The sequence below is a fragment of the Molothrus aeneus genome, chromosome 3 (assembly GCF_037042795.1).
Source record: "Molothrus aeneus isolate 106 chromosome 3, BPBGC_Maene_1.0, whole genome shotgun sequence".
Classification (NCBI taxonomy): domain Eukaryota; kingdom Metazoa; phylum Chordata; class Aves; order Passeriformes; family Icteridae; genus Molothrus; species Molothrus aeneus.
This window is the reverse complement of record NC_089648.1, coordinates 7,814,694-7,828,902: the sequence shown is the minus strand read 5'-3', so window position 1 is coordinate 7,828,902 and position 14,209 is coordinate 7,814,694. Positions and strand designations below refer to the sequence as shown.

The 14,209-nt window shown below is 43.0% G+C and overlaps 1 protein-coding gene across 3 annotated transcripts in view; it reads right to left on the bottom strand.

Annotated features, from left to right (window-relative positions):
* Positions 1-13,751, bottom strand: part of ENAH (ENAH actin regulator) — a 93,133-nt gene extending 79,382 nt beyond the window's left edge. For all 3 annotated transcript variants that reach the window (XM_066546213.1, XM_066546214.1, XM_066546215.1), the window contains exon 1: positions 13,650-13,751. In XM_066546213.1, the coding sequence (XP_066402310.1) occupies positions 13,650-13,654 (5 nt within the window). In that variant the 5' untranslated portion in view covers positions 13,655-13,751. The remainder of the gene's footprint in view (positions 1-13,649) is intronic.
* Between the last annotated feature and the right edge of the window lie 458 nt (positions 13,752-14,209).

Sequence of the window (14,209 nt, the reverse complement as noted above, 5' to 3'; positions counted from 1 at the left end):
ATGAACACCCCTGACAACTCTCAAGCAGCACCAAAGGACAGAAATTCTTTGAAAAATAAGAAGCAGTCAGTGCTTGCAGAAAACACTGAGTCCATGAAACCATCTTACCTTCAAGCAATTCCCTATCTCATTCATTAGAGACTTTCCAACCTCTGCAACAGAGAAAGGCAAACTAAAAAACAAACAAACAAAACAAAGCAGGCTTCAAACCCCCATCTATTTCTAGCTGCAAACCAGAATCCAGGCTCTATTGTAGGGGAGGAAAAAATAGCATAAAATCATCCACATGCTCCAACATCCTTTCTGAGGTAATTCTGCATCTGGTGTATGCATGCAGGTATTAATCAATGACCAAGAACTAGCAGGGTAGTGGCACTGCTCACATATACACAAAGATTGTATTGATTTCTTTTCAACAGCCAAACAGAACTTTGGACCACTGGTATCAAACCTACAAGATTTGTCCCAGCTTAATTTCAGTTTGGGGGGGAAGATGATGGACAGAAAAAGCTGACTGCTTTGTCATAGCCCTATTATAGCAGCATAGCACCTGAAGCTAGCTTTTAAATGCTCTTTGTTCTATAATCAGAGTGTTCCCAGAACATCCACTTTCTACTCTGAGTTCCTTTAGGATTTACCTAAGCAGCCTGCCAGCACACTACTTAAAACTTACAGCTCAAATTTCTCACCTTCCTGGGTATATTCTACAACTTCTCCATCTACACACTAAAATAAGTTCATTTCATTAAAATTACAAATTAAAATATTATTTTCTCAATTAAATTTCATTCTGCCTCCTGTCTCAAGAAGTGGAGACATTTTTACAAATTCCTACTGTTTCCTGTGCCAAAAGACAGAACTAAAACAAGCCATCACAGCACTGAAAGTCACAAGCAGTTTTCTCATTCTCACCAAGCAGTTGTGCAACAGAAGCAGAGCTCCCTCTTTCCAAACAGAAAGCAAAAAGGCCCCAAGCATCCCCATCCATGTATTTAAATAATTTCTGTGACAGAGCTCAGGTTTGATCTCACCAAATGCCCCAAGAATTTTTTTAGGTTGCATCAAGTTCTCTTTGTGTACACCAAGGTTTTTTATTGGGCCTTCCTGAGAACAGGCACACAACTCCCTGGCATTGAGGTCTGAATTAAGCATCAGACTACCAGAAAGGCATTTGTGCTACTAAAGGCTGTTTGCTCAATGATGCTTTATAGATTAGAGACACCCCCTTGGCAAAACAAGCAAGAGAACAGTACTGAGAGGTGTTTTGAATCTTTTTCTAGCTTTACTTCAACTCTTCCTTTTGGTTTCTGCTTTATTAAGAAGCTACACATAAGTACATTTACTATAGTATTTTTTTAAAGAAAAGCTACTTTCCAATCTGCTTCAGATTTAAAGAGATGTTAGTTCTAAGAGCAAGAAAGTGACAGTATTTGACCTGCTAATTTAAATATCTACCTTAATTTCAGCTTCAATTTTGTGAATTGTCCTTCAAAACCCACAGGAAAATTCACAAAACTGACTAAAATAAGATGATTCCATAGTATAAACATCATGCCTGAGACACAATGCATATGTTACAAAACCACAGTATTACAAATCCTCAGCTTCCCAGTTTCTCTATTTCAGACATCTATACTTCTTGACAGATCAAATTATCATCCTCCTAGATTTCAAATATTACTTTTGCCTTGTTTTCCACTACAGAAGACTAACTAGATTATAAAATAATGCCTTACCAGATGTTGTCATTTGTCCATTACTTAATTACTGCTTCCAGAGCCACAGAGGGTAATTTTCCCCAACACGCTCTAAACATTTATTCCAGAATCCATTGAAAGCAAATGTGCAGAATTCAGATGCTGAGACTGGTTGGGTTTAGCACTGGAGGGAATGGGGAGGTAGGCAGAGGAGGTATGAACATATTCAAATATTAACATGAAATCTAATAATTAAAAATTAACCAGATATTTTGGTTTAAAGATTCAGATGATGCCATCTGCATCACGTATAAAGGTCTTCACAATTCACAGCCCAATCATCTTTCTCCCATGTAACAAATTTCTCCCTTTTGAAGTGCTAACATGTTGCTTGGCAATGCCATCCCACCTCGGGGAAGATAACCAGCAGCCCTTTTTTGTGTGCCTGGAAGCCTGATTGTGTTGCACAGGTGTCCCATCCATGCAAACAAAGAGAGGCTCTGCAAGTGCACTGACGTCACTGCAGCCCCAGAATAGCAGCTCCAATACACATTTCATACTCCAGTGCTACAGGAAACCAGAACCATCCCCTCCTGCTCAAGTATAAAATGAACGGGCACAGATATGTGCTGGGAATACCAATTTAATATATCCTGTACTAAGTGACATTCTGTTTGTTGCATAGCAACAGGAATCTACTGCAGAAAAACAATATGGAACTTTTTTTTTTATTTTCCCCCCACTTGCCAAGCTACAATTAACCCCAGTCTTCCTGAGAAACAGAATATCCACAGCATAAACATTACCTTTGTCACCAGTCCACCAAAGATGCCATCTCCAGCATTTACTCTGTTCTGTATTGAAATGATTTTGTGCATTTGAGAGGCTGGAGGGAAGGGTGCTGCCAAGAGAAAATTCCCTGCTGCAATGCATATGGCCAGCAACATTGTAATTCTTTAATAATGACCAAAAAAAAGTTCTTAGATGCACAAAACTTCCATTCTTAAGCAAGAAATGCTTTTGTCATTTTACAACATTTCTGTCATGCTATGTAAAAAAATTAAAGCACTCAGATTCTGAAAGAAAAGCCTATGGCTTTATTTCCAAATGGTTTTGCTTTGTTTTGTTTGGGGGATCCGTTTTGTCTTACGAAATATAAAAAATGAGCACCTACCCAAACTACTTTGAAGTTAAAATGCATTTATCTTCAATGTATGAACACTTAAACTCTGTGCCTCTTCATGGGAAGGTTTTTTGTAAGAATTGCACAAGATTTCCCCACGTTCCCAAAAGAAAAAGAAAATTACAATCACTCAAGAGGCTGAGAAATTGATACATTGATACATCATAAATTATATAATAATATGCAGCAGCAAATTGGAGAGAATACTCTCTCAGGCTTTTGTTTCTTTGCTAGTTCTTTCTTAAACACCCTCCCCATTCCAAGACAAGACCAGGCTAAGCTCACTGAGAGTTACAACCAAAATGCCTGATAAGTTTGGGCTTTGGGCTGAGTTGAGCCCCTAGAGCCACCCCAAGCACAGACACACTCAAGGCCCAGGAGATTAGTTCAACTCAAGATGAAAAAATGTTAGATTTCAAATACATGGATCCAAAATCTGGGGAATGCTGAGACTGGTAACACACAAGTCACCCAAGCTGCAAGCATTCCTCACAGTTACATGAACAGTCTCCATATCAAGATTTTCTTTTTATTTTTTGGGGCAGGGAGCACTACAAGAGGAGCGGTCCCTTGATTTCCATCCATCTGCCCTAAGAAAAGGAGGCCTGGAAATTCAAGGCAAGATATCCAGAGTACTCAGAATTGGCTTAACAGTACACTCCTCTATCCTGTGGTAACTGGGAATTTCAACAGGGAAAATAAAATCCTACTATTAAGTGTTATTAAGCATTAGTCATGTCTAAAGATGCAATGCAATCCACTTCTATCTGCATCCTACAGATTTACTACACAAAAGTCACACCAGTGACCAAGACTGTGTCTCCACAAAAATAACAGACATGTGCTCTTTAAAAAAGGCATTCCAAGCATCCTTTTCCCCCAATGGTTTCCAGTAGTCAGATGCTTCAAAGGAAAATATATCTTGATGCTTTACATGGAAACAGTGACATTTGAAAAGTATTTTCACAGGTTTACTTTCTGACATTGCTCTCTGCAATGCAATCTCCACTTCCTTTATGCAGACATCATCTTTGTAGAGTAATACAAAAACAAATTGCAGTTTAAATAGAACCTACAGCTGCTAACCTGCTTTCAAGCAGCCAATTCCTTAATCTCTGAAATAAGAATTACACCAAATATTGCTATGAGGTCAGATATCAAAACTATGAGCTATCTATAAAAAAATAAACCACACAGTAGCATTTACCTGTATCTGCAACATTCCACACAGTACAAAATCTCTATATGATGTCTCCAAATAATTGAGCAACTTTCTGAGGAACTCAGCCTTTGGGTGCGTGAAATTACCCATGTCCTGCTCCCCACCACTGCAGCAGGTGATGTAATAAAATATATTGCCTCTCCTTATAAAACCTTTGTCATGTTCATAAATTTAGAGCAACACAGCTACAGCAACAGCATTCATAACCTAGAAGGCAACCTTTGTGCTTGTCATATGCCATTCATTTGTGGGTTTAGCTATTGTTGGAAGCTATGCTCCTGTGACAATTACAGGAGCACAGACCTGTTCTATCAGTGACTAAGAAAGGTACACAAAATAAAAGGAATACCCTTTGGTTTCAAAGTCACCTTTGATAGTATGCCAAAGAAAAAGCCTGAAGCCACCCTACTCCTCCAAATTTTATGAACAGACTACTCAAAGATACTGCCAGAATACAAAATCAAATCCTTGAGTGCAGCAGTCCAGATTTCTTCATCTCACAATTAGATGCAAGGTCAGATGCTAAGTGCAGCAGAAATCATTCTGAGGATAATTCATACATGATGCAGTTAACACAGCTGATCACTAAAGCAAATCACTGGACTCATGACACCACAGTGTGAAACTGGAACAACAGTTCCACCACAATCCTTCAGATTGCAGCATGAGATCTTGAAGATGCAAAATCTTTTTGACTGACTTCTTTTATGCATTTACTGCTTTAGTCTTCTTCCTCAATCCCAAAGTAAACATTTCCAACCAAAAGCCACTACTGTATTTCCACTCAGTAGCTAAAAACCCAAGGAAACCATTGAAATGGCACAAAACCTCATTGCCAATTACTCCCCAAAACACGTAACACTGACAAAGCAGCTGGACAACTGGTGCTCAGGTTCAAACACTTACTACTCAAGTGCTCTCATCATTCATCTCCTCATCCTCCTACTCATGATTAGACACAGGTTCCCTGCTAGTTTTCCAAAATGGACCTCTCTTCTCAGCCTTCCCTTGGTGAGAACAGCACTGAGCTGGAAAGTTCAGTCTTCCCTGAGCCCTGGAACAGCAGGCTCCAACCAAGGGGCAAAAGCACTGACTGTACCAGAGACTAGGGACAGAACTACTGACTCCAGACCAGACTGGTCATATCTGACTGGGAAAGAAGTCCTGTGTTCCAAACACGTTTATTTCATATACATACATCAGACACCTCCTGCACCACCCTCCTGTTCTACTCACACTAATGTGATTCAACTAAGTAGATCAGTGTATAACAATAAATTGAAAGATAATATAATCTCTGACCATATTCAGAGATTTCTATCAAAGCAGAAGTATTCTCAAGTAGGAAAAAAAAGTACCTCTAAACATAATTTTTTTAAAAATAAGTCAGTATTTCTGCTAGAGTAGTACGTATCAAAAACCAAACCATACCTGCTCTTAAGTAGCACATTCAGTGATTAAACTTACATATACAAATGGTAAATTTCAATACTGTTCATTTTCCTAGTGCCGTCATTCACTATTTTGATCCATTATCTCTGCCAAAATTAGGCTCATTTGGATCAGCTTTCACTGTTTGGTCAGTCTGGCCACACCATCTATTTCAGACAATAGGTAACTATGTTTATTCTGAAGTTGTGAAGTTCATTTACCATCATCCACAGTAGCCAATTGCAGATTTCTAAAAACAGGCTTTGCAAATGCATTCAAGAACACAATACAAGTTTTCTAGGAAAGCTTCACTGTACAGTTTTAAATACAAATCCAACAAGATTTAAAAATAAAATCAGTTTTATTAAACTTAGGCTAGGTACTCTCAAAGAAGAGCCAGCATTGTTTAATGAACTAAGGCTTGCCAAATGGATCATACATTTTCCTCAAACACCAACAAGAGTTCAACACAGGAGATATAATAAAAGGTGTACACATCACTATGCACTGTTTATAGAAGACTCTTTTATAGAACCTTATAAAAGAAAGCAAAGGGCAATGAGATTTCCATAGAACAGGAAAATACAGGGAGAAAACAAGTTTTCAAAATGAGTAGCAGTGCATAGTGTTCATTGTAATGCATTATTGACATGAAAAACATACAGCAGCTAGAAAAGGAAAATTCTTGCTCATCTGGAGCTGGAAGCTTGGAGCCTGAAAAAAGCCACATATTCAACATAAGTTATTGGAAGAACTAGTGATTTTAGGCAGCACTACTGCCAGGTTCTATGCCCAGATTTACTCAGAGCATATGCTTAAGTCACATTTGCAAAGCCAACCAGAAAGCTGAAAGGAACCTAAAACTACCAACCACCTCTTTCCACCAGTGCCAGTAAAAATACCACTAATGCAGCAGTATTGAAAGTTTTGTTGGAAATACATGAACTACAACAGAGTCTTAAATCATCTTTCCATTTAGTACTTCCATTTTCAGTCCGTACGACAGGAAAAAAAAATGCAACTTAATGGAAATCTCCACAAAATATAATGTTCTAGCAGACATGACCACTTACAAAGACATATTGAACCAGAAAAGTGTTCACCAGGAGCCAGATGGGACCACAATAAAACTCTACCTAAACTATATGCCCTTCAAAGCATTTCAGTTTAAAAGCTGCTTTCACTGTATGGGAACCAGCAATAAACTGACAGAAGTCAGTTAAACTACATTTAAGGAAGCTGCTTTAAGGACACACATAGAGATTTATTTCCTCTAAAAAGAAAATTTAAATCTTTCCTTACTTGCTATAAAACTGCAACTAATGCATAATATAGGCCTCAGCTGTATCAATGATTACTCTTGCTCTTTTACCATTCTGCTGAATTCCAGGTTTTAAAAGTTCTGTTCTGAACTAGGTACCAAGTATACTTCAGCAAACAATAACCTTGCCTTACCTTCTGTATGGAATTTGCAGTAAGCATAGATCATTTTGTAACCCAGTTCAGGAAACAGAAATTTCAAATTTGTGAAGAAAAGACAATGAAGAACAATTTCAAACAATACCCTTCCAACTGCATTTGTGCTGCACACTAGAAGTTTAGAGTTATTTCTGGCAGCACACCAGTCCAGCAAAGTAGCATTTTTGTATCACCCTCTGGAGTGCAATCAGTTTCCACTTCTTTCTCCCATACTTCACCTGGTGTCAGCACCTTTCTTTACCATAATAAAAAAAAAAGTAAAAACACACAACACCAACTCACACACTTAGCAAAGCAGCAGACTAGTTTTGGACTAAACTGAAATTGTTTTTACTATTCTTCTTTTACATAAAACAGCTTTGCCTGGAGAATTTTCAATATGTGAAACTAAGAGCAGATTATTTCTTTTGCCTGAATATTGATGGTGTTTTCTTTTAATGAGCCTTGCCTAAAGATTACTCACAGAGACAAGAGAGCTGTACTTCAATTCCTCACATTAACTTGTGCATTGATTCCACAAACATGTGCTTGTTACAAGCAGTTCAGCTGGAAAGACTAATCCAAAATGGACTGACACATCATCTCACATCCCACTGAGCAGCCAGCCCCCTGTTCTCCACCAGGCTGTCACCAGCATTTGGGCAGGAGCCCCAGAGAGATGTCACATCACCTCCCCAGCAGCAGTTCCATGAGCTCCCATACAGAGCCATAACATCAGGAGCAGCACACACCAACACATAACACCATCACAGGCTGGTAAGCACAACATCCCCATTCTCCTCTGAAGTCTTCTAACACTTATCATGAAACAGCTACAAGTGAAGGAGACTTGTAATACATGATAGCAGGGAAAAGGTTTGGCAATTAGAAGGACAATTTATGAGGAGTATTTGAAGTAAAATTCAACATTTTCCTCTGTAACCAGTATTGCTACGGAGCATTTTCAAATCAGACTCAATTACTTAGACACATGTTTTTATTTCTCATGTTAGAAAATTTGAAAGGTAAAATAAGGTGGTGCAGCTATTTTTAAAAGGGGAAAAAGTTTCTGTATATTATTCAACCAAAAAAAAGCTCCATACAAACTATGTTCTTCTCCAGGTTTGTGGGAAGCCATGGGAAGTTAGGGCAGGAGAGGCACAGCAGGGAAACAACAGTGGCTCCTCACCTGCAGGTTTAAATACAGGCAGGTACAAAAGCAGCTTCACTCCCACATTAATCCCAAGGGAGATTCTAACAGCCCAAGAACACAAAGTAGCTGTATTGAATTCCCAAGGACTGGCAGGGCAAGGTGGGGTGGGAGAGCGAGGCAGGCACCAACAAATATAACACAGCTGACAGTTCAGCAAGGCTGATGTGACTTCAGTCTCTGCTACATTTAATTTGAGCTATGACTAGAAATCAATTTTTTATTAATTGAACACAAAAAGCACATATCTTCTGCTCTCTCTCACCACTACAGCACTCTTAAAACCTAAACATGCCTGGATGTTTAAAGAGCTGGCACATGGATTTCTCCACTGCTGAGCGGAAGCAGGCATGAACTGTCAAAAGCAATTCTAGATGAAAGGTCAAAGCAAAGAAAGGAATAATATCTGTTTCACAAAATACATTTGCTCTCTCTAGTAATGAGAGCAAATGACTCTATCCAGTGGTTCAATAACCTCCTTCTATAATAGTTCCACATGAGCTGCCCTGGCATGGCAAGGAGCAGCCCTCATTACAAAGTATTTCCAATCACATGCCTGAGGCAGAGCCCAGAGACGTCACTTAGGGCAAAGCATCCGCTGAAACAGGTGCTGGGAGAAAAATGTTTCTGCTTTTTATGGAAGTGGAGAAAAAAGGCTTTTAGGCTAGAGTGGCCTGAAGCAGGATGCCAGCTAACTCGCTCTTGTTTTCTGACCTCCAACAGCAAACATGAAACCCTGAACCAGAGTCAAGAAAAAACTTGTACATGCCCTTCCAGAGAGCATTCCTGAATTATACACACTCCCAGACTGTTTCTAATTTTTAGAGGCTGACAACATAATTGCTAAGATGGTCATAAATAGCTTTGTCTAAAAAAACTGGATTCTCATTCCTGCACTCTCCATTCACAGGGTAAATTTTTAAAAGATTTATACTTTTACTATCAAAATAATTCACTAAACTATCCAGAGGCCTTGGGGGCAAAACAGCTGTCAGATCCCATATCAGGTGGGCAGAAACAGCCTGTCCAAAAATTACTTGCAACTGTCACAAATAAAGTGCAAGCTAAAGACCACACTTCTATCAGACAGATGACTCAGTCCATCTGTTAGTATACTTAAGAACACGGAAAGTAACCTGAATTTTTGTATCCACCTGAAAAAAAAATAAAACCTGCCCACACCACCAATTTTTCTCTTGAGATACAAGCAATTTTAGGAACTGTGTTGCTTGCAGTTATGCATATCCAGTCTAATTTAACTGCCTGCTTGCACTTCCAACATTTTGTCAAATATTTCTCAACTAAATTAAGCCTCCTATTTCAAATACACCATTCGGGCAAGTATTAAAACTAAAGGCACAATTCCAAAGATTTACCTTACGTATCCAAGAATAACTTAATGCCACCATCAAATTGATGGCCTTGCTGCTGTGCTGTTTCACCACCTTAAATAACTGCAGTTATTGCAGCAGACTGAACTTACTATTGTCTCTAATAATGCTCTTGGTGTACCCACTTTCCTGGAAACCCCAGGAAATGTGTGTGGGTTCCTTCAAGCATTCCTAGCCCCTAATGGAGGTACATGTTTTGTTACTTGTGCTGTGGGCTTTCACTCAGTAAACACTGAGTATGGGATTAGTTTTCTTAACACAACACTTAAAATACAATGAAGGCTTACCAACCCAGGCATAAAAAATGCTGAGTTTTAAATAATAACATGAAGTGTACTCTGTAGCAATATATTTGAGCAGAAAAGCTGCTGATTGGAAGTAAGTGGAAATTTCAGTGTGGCTTAGAGACCACAAATTTAGCTACCTTTTTAGCTTGAAAACACAAGCAAGAATACAACGTGACTTTTCAGAAAAGGCAAAATCTATAGTGATTTAGCTGTTTGCCCTACCTAAACATGGAATGAAATTCACATACATATGATATACATAGTAGCCCATCATAAACACGAAGTATTATACTGGGCTCTGGAAATACTCAAATTTAAAATTTCTTTAAAATGCTGTTTCTTTCCCAGTTCTTGGGAATGTGGGTAATGAAACCCGACTAAGCAGTCTGCTTTCTGACCAGCACACTACTGAAAAACAATTCTTTCCCACACAAAGAAATGGATGTAGTAATCCCAAGAGAAGGCTGTACAGTTTGATTTTTAAAAAGTCAGTACCTTGTAAAGCTCATTTATTTTTATTGGAGTTAAAACTCAAAATGAGCCTGATATGCAAAAAAAAAATTTAAAAAAGAAGGTAATTCAGTTAACCTTCACTGCAGAATCCCAGCTCTAGCAGCAGAGTTGTGTTTACCAGCTTCTGTAACACAGACTTCAACATATGCTACAATAAAAGTCTGTTCACACACGTTCTTTCTTCTTGTACAAACAGGATGGGAAGTCATGCTTTTACTAGAACAGGGGCACCAAACTCTGTTGTTACCTGCATCTCCACCACCTTCCAGCCAGCTGGTGAATGGAAACTCCACTGAATATGCCCATTCCTGGATACCTATTATATTATAAGTGCTCTCAAGAAAGTGGATTAGGGGCAGCACTTCTGTCAGCTAAGCAGAGTACAAAGAGAGCAACAGGTGTCCGTGGGAATCAGCTGTTTACCTAGGGCAGGAGACACAGATACACACAGCCCTATTCAAGCTGGCTCCTCAACCAAGTAACTTCATACTCAGGCTAGAGCATTTCACTGGGATATTTAATATTCAGGGTTTCTCTGCAACCTAAAACCCCTAACAGATGTTATTCAAATAGCATATCATTTCAATTTGAATACAAAGCAGACTTCTGCAAGAATTAATTCTTGTGCAGCGTCGGTGTTTGTGTCTTACAGAACTGCTGATGATCTGAACATTCAAAGATGCTCTTCACAACTATCTTTAGTATTATCTGACAGAAGGAAAATCAGTTTCCTCTTTGGTAACTGACCAGCTAAACACCCAGACAAGACACAAGATCTTAACACAAAATCATCAGAGTTAGTTCAGGCTCATGATGGCTGAAGAAAAGCCAAAACATAGGAGAGAAAGTGAGGGTGCTTCCCCCCCCCCCCCCCCAGTTCATATATTCATTTTTTTGATTCTTTGGAGCACCAACTGCACACTTACCTGCCCAACAGCAATGACAGAATGCAGTTTACTCATTCCACGAGACCATCAATATTGTGCCAAAAGTATATTTTTAGTATGAACTGCTAAGATTTAACAGCATCTGCAAACACAGGAGCTGTGTATGAAATGCTGGTTGCTTGTCCCATCTACCCTGTCACTCCTCACCCATCAGACCTTGCCTTGACCAGCAAATGCACATTAAAAGTCATTGCCTGAACAATATACAGCATGAAGATATTGTTTAAACATGTTTCAGAAATATACCATCAACCATAGTCTAAACAAGCCCAAAGAGAGAGCAGAGCAGTGAAAGCTTGCCATCGTACTGGAGTCGGACCAATTAAACAAAACTGAGTGAGTTTAATAGTGCCTCTATAGAGAGAAAATACTTCTTTAACCACATCATTTTTTTTAGCCTGTGAAGTTTAATTGGTACAGCTTGTTTCTTTTTTTCCAGAGGGCTGGAACCAAGCGTTCTGGAAGTCAGTTTCCTTCTAAACACCCCACGACCACTCATCAGAGCAACCCTCCAAATCACAACTGCATCTCCCCCTTAGCAGCCTGATGCTCTCCAGGCAGGGCAGAAAGCTCCAAGGCCAGCAGTATAATTCATTTACCTACATTTACTCACTGCTGCAAGTCAGCTATTCAAACACCTAAATAAGCAACCTAAGGGTAGGTTCAACCTAGACACTTTCCTGTTGTGCTGGTTGAGAGAAATACTTGTGCTCCCTCCAAGCTGGCACAAGTCCTAGCACACATACAGTTACACAGTGAACAGTGAGCAGCCTTGCTGCTCTAGCTCTCTTCACTCAGCATCACCCTCACAATTAAAGAACCTTTTGCCAGCACGAAACCCAAACTTCCATGGGGCTTCCCAAGGTATTTGTGCCAAGCCTTGCTCGATTAGCAGCATTCGCTGTGCTGAAGGCTGTCAAGGTAATTAAAAAGAACACCTCTGCTTAAAGGATCTGGATACAAACTTGTAGGTTTTCCCAGCTGTAACTTTTCGTTTGCAGGATATCTGACTTCTACATGAGCAACGTGAATAACTGAAAATAAATTATCACAAGACAAAACAAAGCTTAAAATAACGCGGGACATAAATACCTACAGTTAACAAAGAAAACTAGAGGGAAATACAGGAACACAATTCTAAACAAAACAGCAGGGAGATTGTTCCCATGCTTCCCGCTGCAACGCTACCCTTTCCACTGAAGGTGCACTGAAAGAGGGAATCCTCACAGTACAAAAAATTTTATTAGGATTTTCCTGTAATCGACAAGGAATTCTAATGGCTCGTCAGTTTTAGGCAGCAGAGGAATTCGCCGACTTTGATCACGCAAACCTCGCCGGACCCCTACTCCAAAGGACCTTACAGTCGTGTCTTTAAGACAAAGAACCTTCATATCCAACTGCAAGGCAGACAATAACTTCCAGGCGGAAAAAAAAAAAAAAAAAAAAAAGGGAAGGCATGAGTAACTGGTTTCCCCAGCTGTCTGAGAGAGGGGCAGGCCTACAGGGAGCACGGCGTCCCCGGGCAGCCGGACCAGCGCTCGCTCGGCCACCGAGCCGCATTTCTCACCGGGTCCTGCACCAATCCAGAAAGGAGATTATGGAAACAGAACAGGCGCTAAAAGCGAGCTGGGGGGAGGACGGCGGGGGGAAGGGGGGAGGCAGAAAATCGCCTTCAAATGAATGAGCCGGCGGGGAGCGGGAGTTCCCGGCGGGAAGGCGGCAGGCACCCACCTCCCCGCCTGCCGCCCCCAGCCGCGGCCACCTCTGTGTTTACATCGCGAACCTCCAAACGCGACACTTCCCCGGCTGCCGAGAGGGGGATCCCCCCTCCCCGCTTGCCCCCGGCGCCTCTTTATTGATTACCCAGGGAAAAGCCCAGCTGCTGCTGCAATGCAACACGCGCCGGCTAAGGCGGAGGGAAAGGGGGAGAAAAAAAAAAAAAAATCACCACCGGCAGAGAAAGAAAGGAGCCGGGCGCCCGGGGCTCACGCCGTGCCCGGCCCGGGGGAGGCGCCGCAGCGGGGCCGCCCCCCGCCCCGGACTCGGGCCCCGCCGCCGCCCCCCGACCGCAACTTCGCCGCCGCCGCGGGGGGACGGGGACGGCGGGCCGCCCTTCCCCCGCCGCCACTAACAATGGGCCCTTCCCCCACCGCGGGGCTCCCCTCGGCCCGGCCCCCTCCCCCGCCGCCGGCCGATCCCCCCGGCTCCCACTGCCGTCCCCGTTCCCGGCCGTGCGCCGTCCGAGCCGGGGGGCGCAGAGCATCGCCCCCCACCCCGCGCCCGCCGCCCGCTCCGGAGCCGGCCGCTCACCTCATGGTGCTGCCCGCGGTCGGGGAGCCGCTCCCGCTGCCTCGCTCCCTGCTGCGCTGCCTCCCCCGCCCCGCTCCGCCGCTCGCCGCGTCCCCGCAGAGCGAGACCCCCGGAGAGCGAGACCCCCGCCCGGCAGCACCGCCCGCCCGCTCCGCCGCTCCCTCCGCCGCCGGGCCGGGCCAGACCACCGCGGGGAGCCGGGGGTGGGAGGGGACGGGAGAGGTGGGGGAAAGGGGCGGGGAGGAGCGAACCACCGCGCGGGAAGGGCGGGGGGAAAGGAGGAGGAGGAGACCGAGAGCGGGCGGGCGGGGGCGGCCGGAGACACCGGCGGGGCCGCGGGAGCGGCGGCGGCGGCCGGGGGTGCGGGAGCGGTGGCGGGCGGGAGGAAAGAGAGAGGGAGGGAGGAAGGGGCGGGCGGCGGAGGAGGAGGAGGCCGCGCCCACCGCCGCGCTGCGCCCGGGCGGCTCGCTGGGGCTCGGCGGCCCCGGCGCGGGGTGGCGGGGGTGGAGGGACGGGGCGGCCGCAGGTGAAGCGGCGGCTCCTCGGGAGAACCGCCCGAC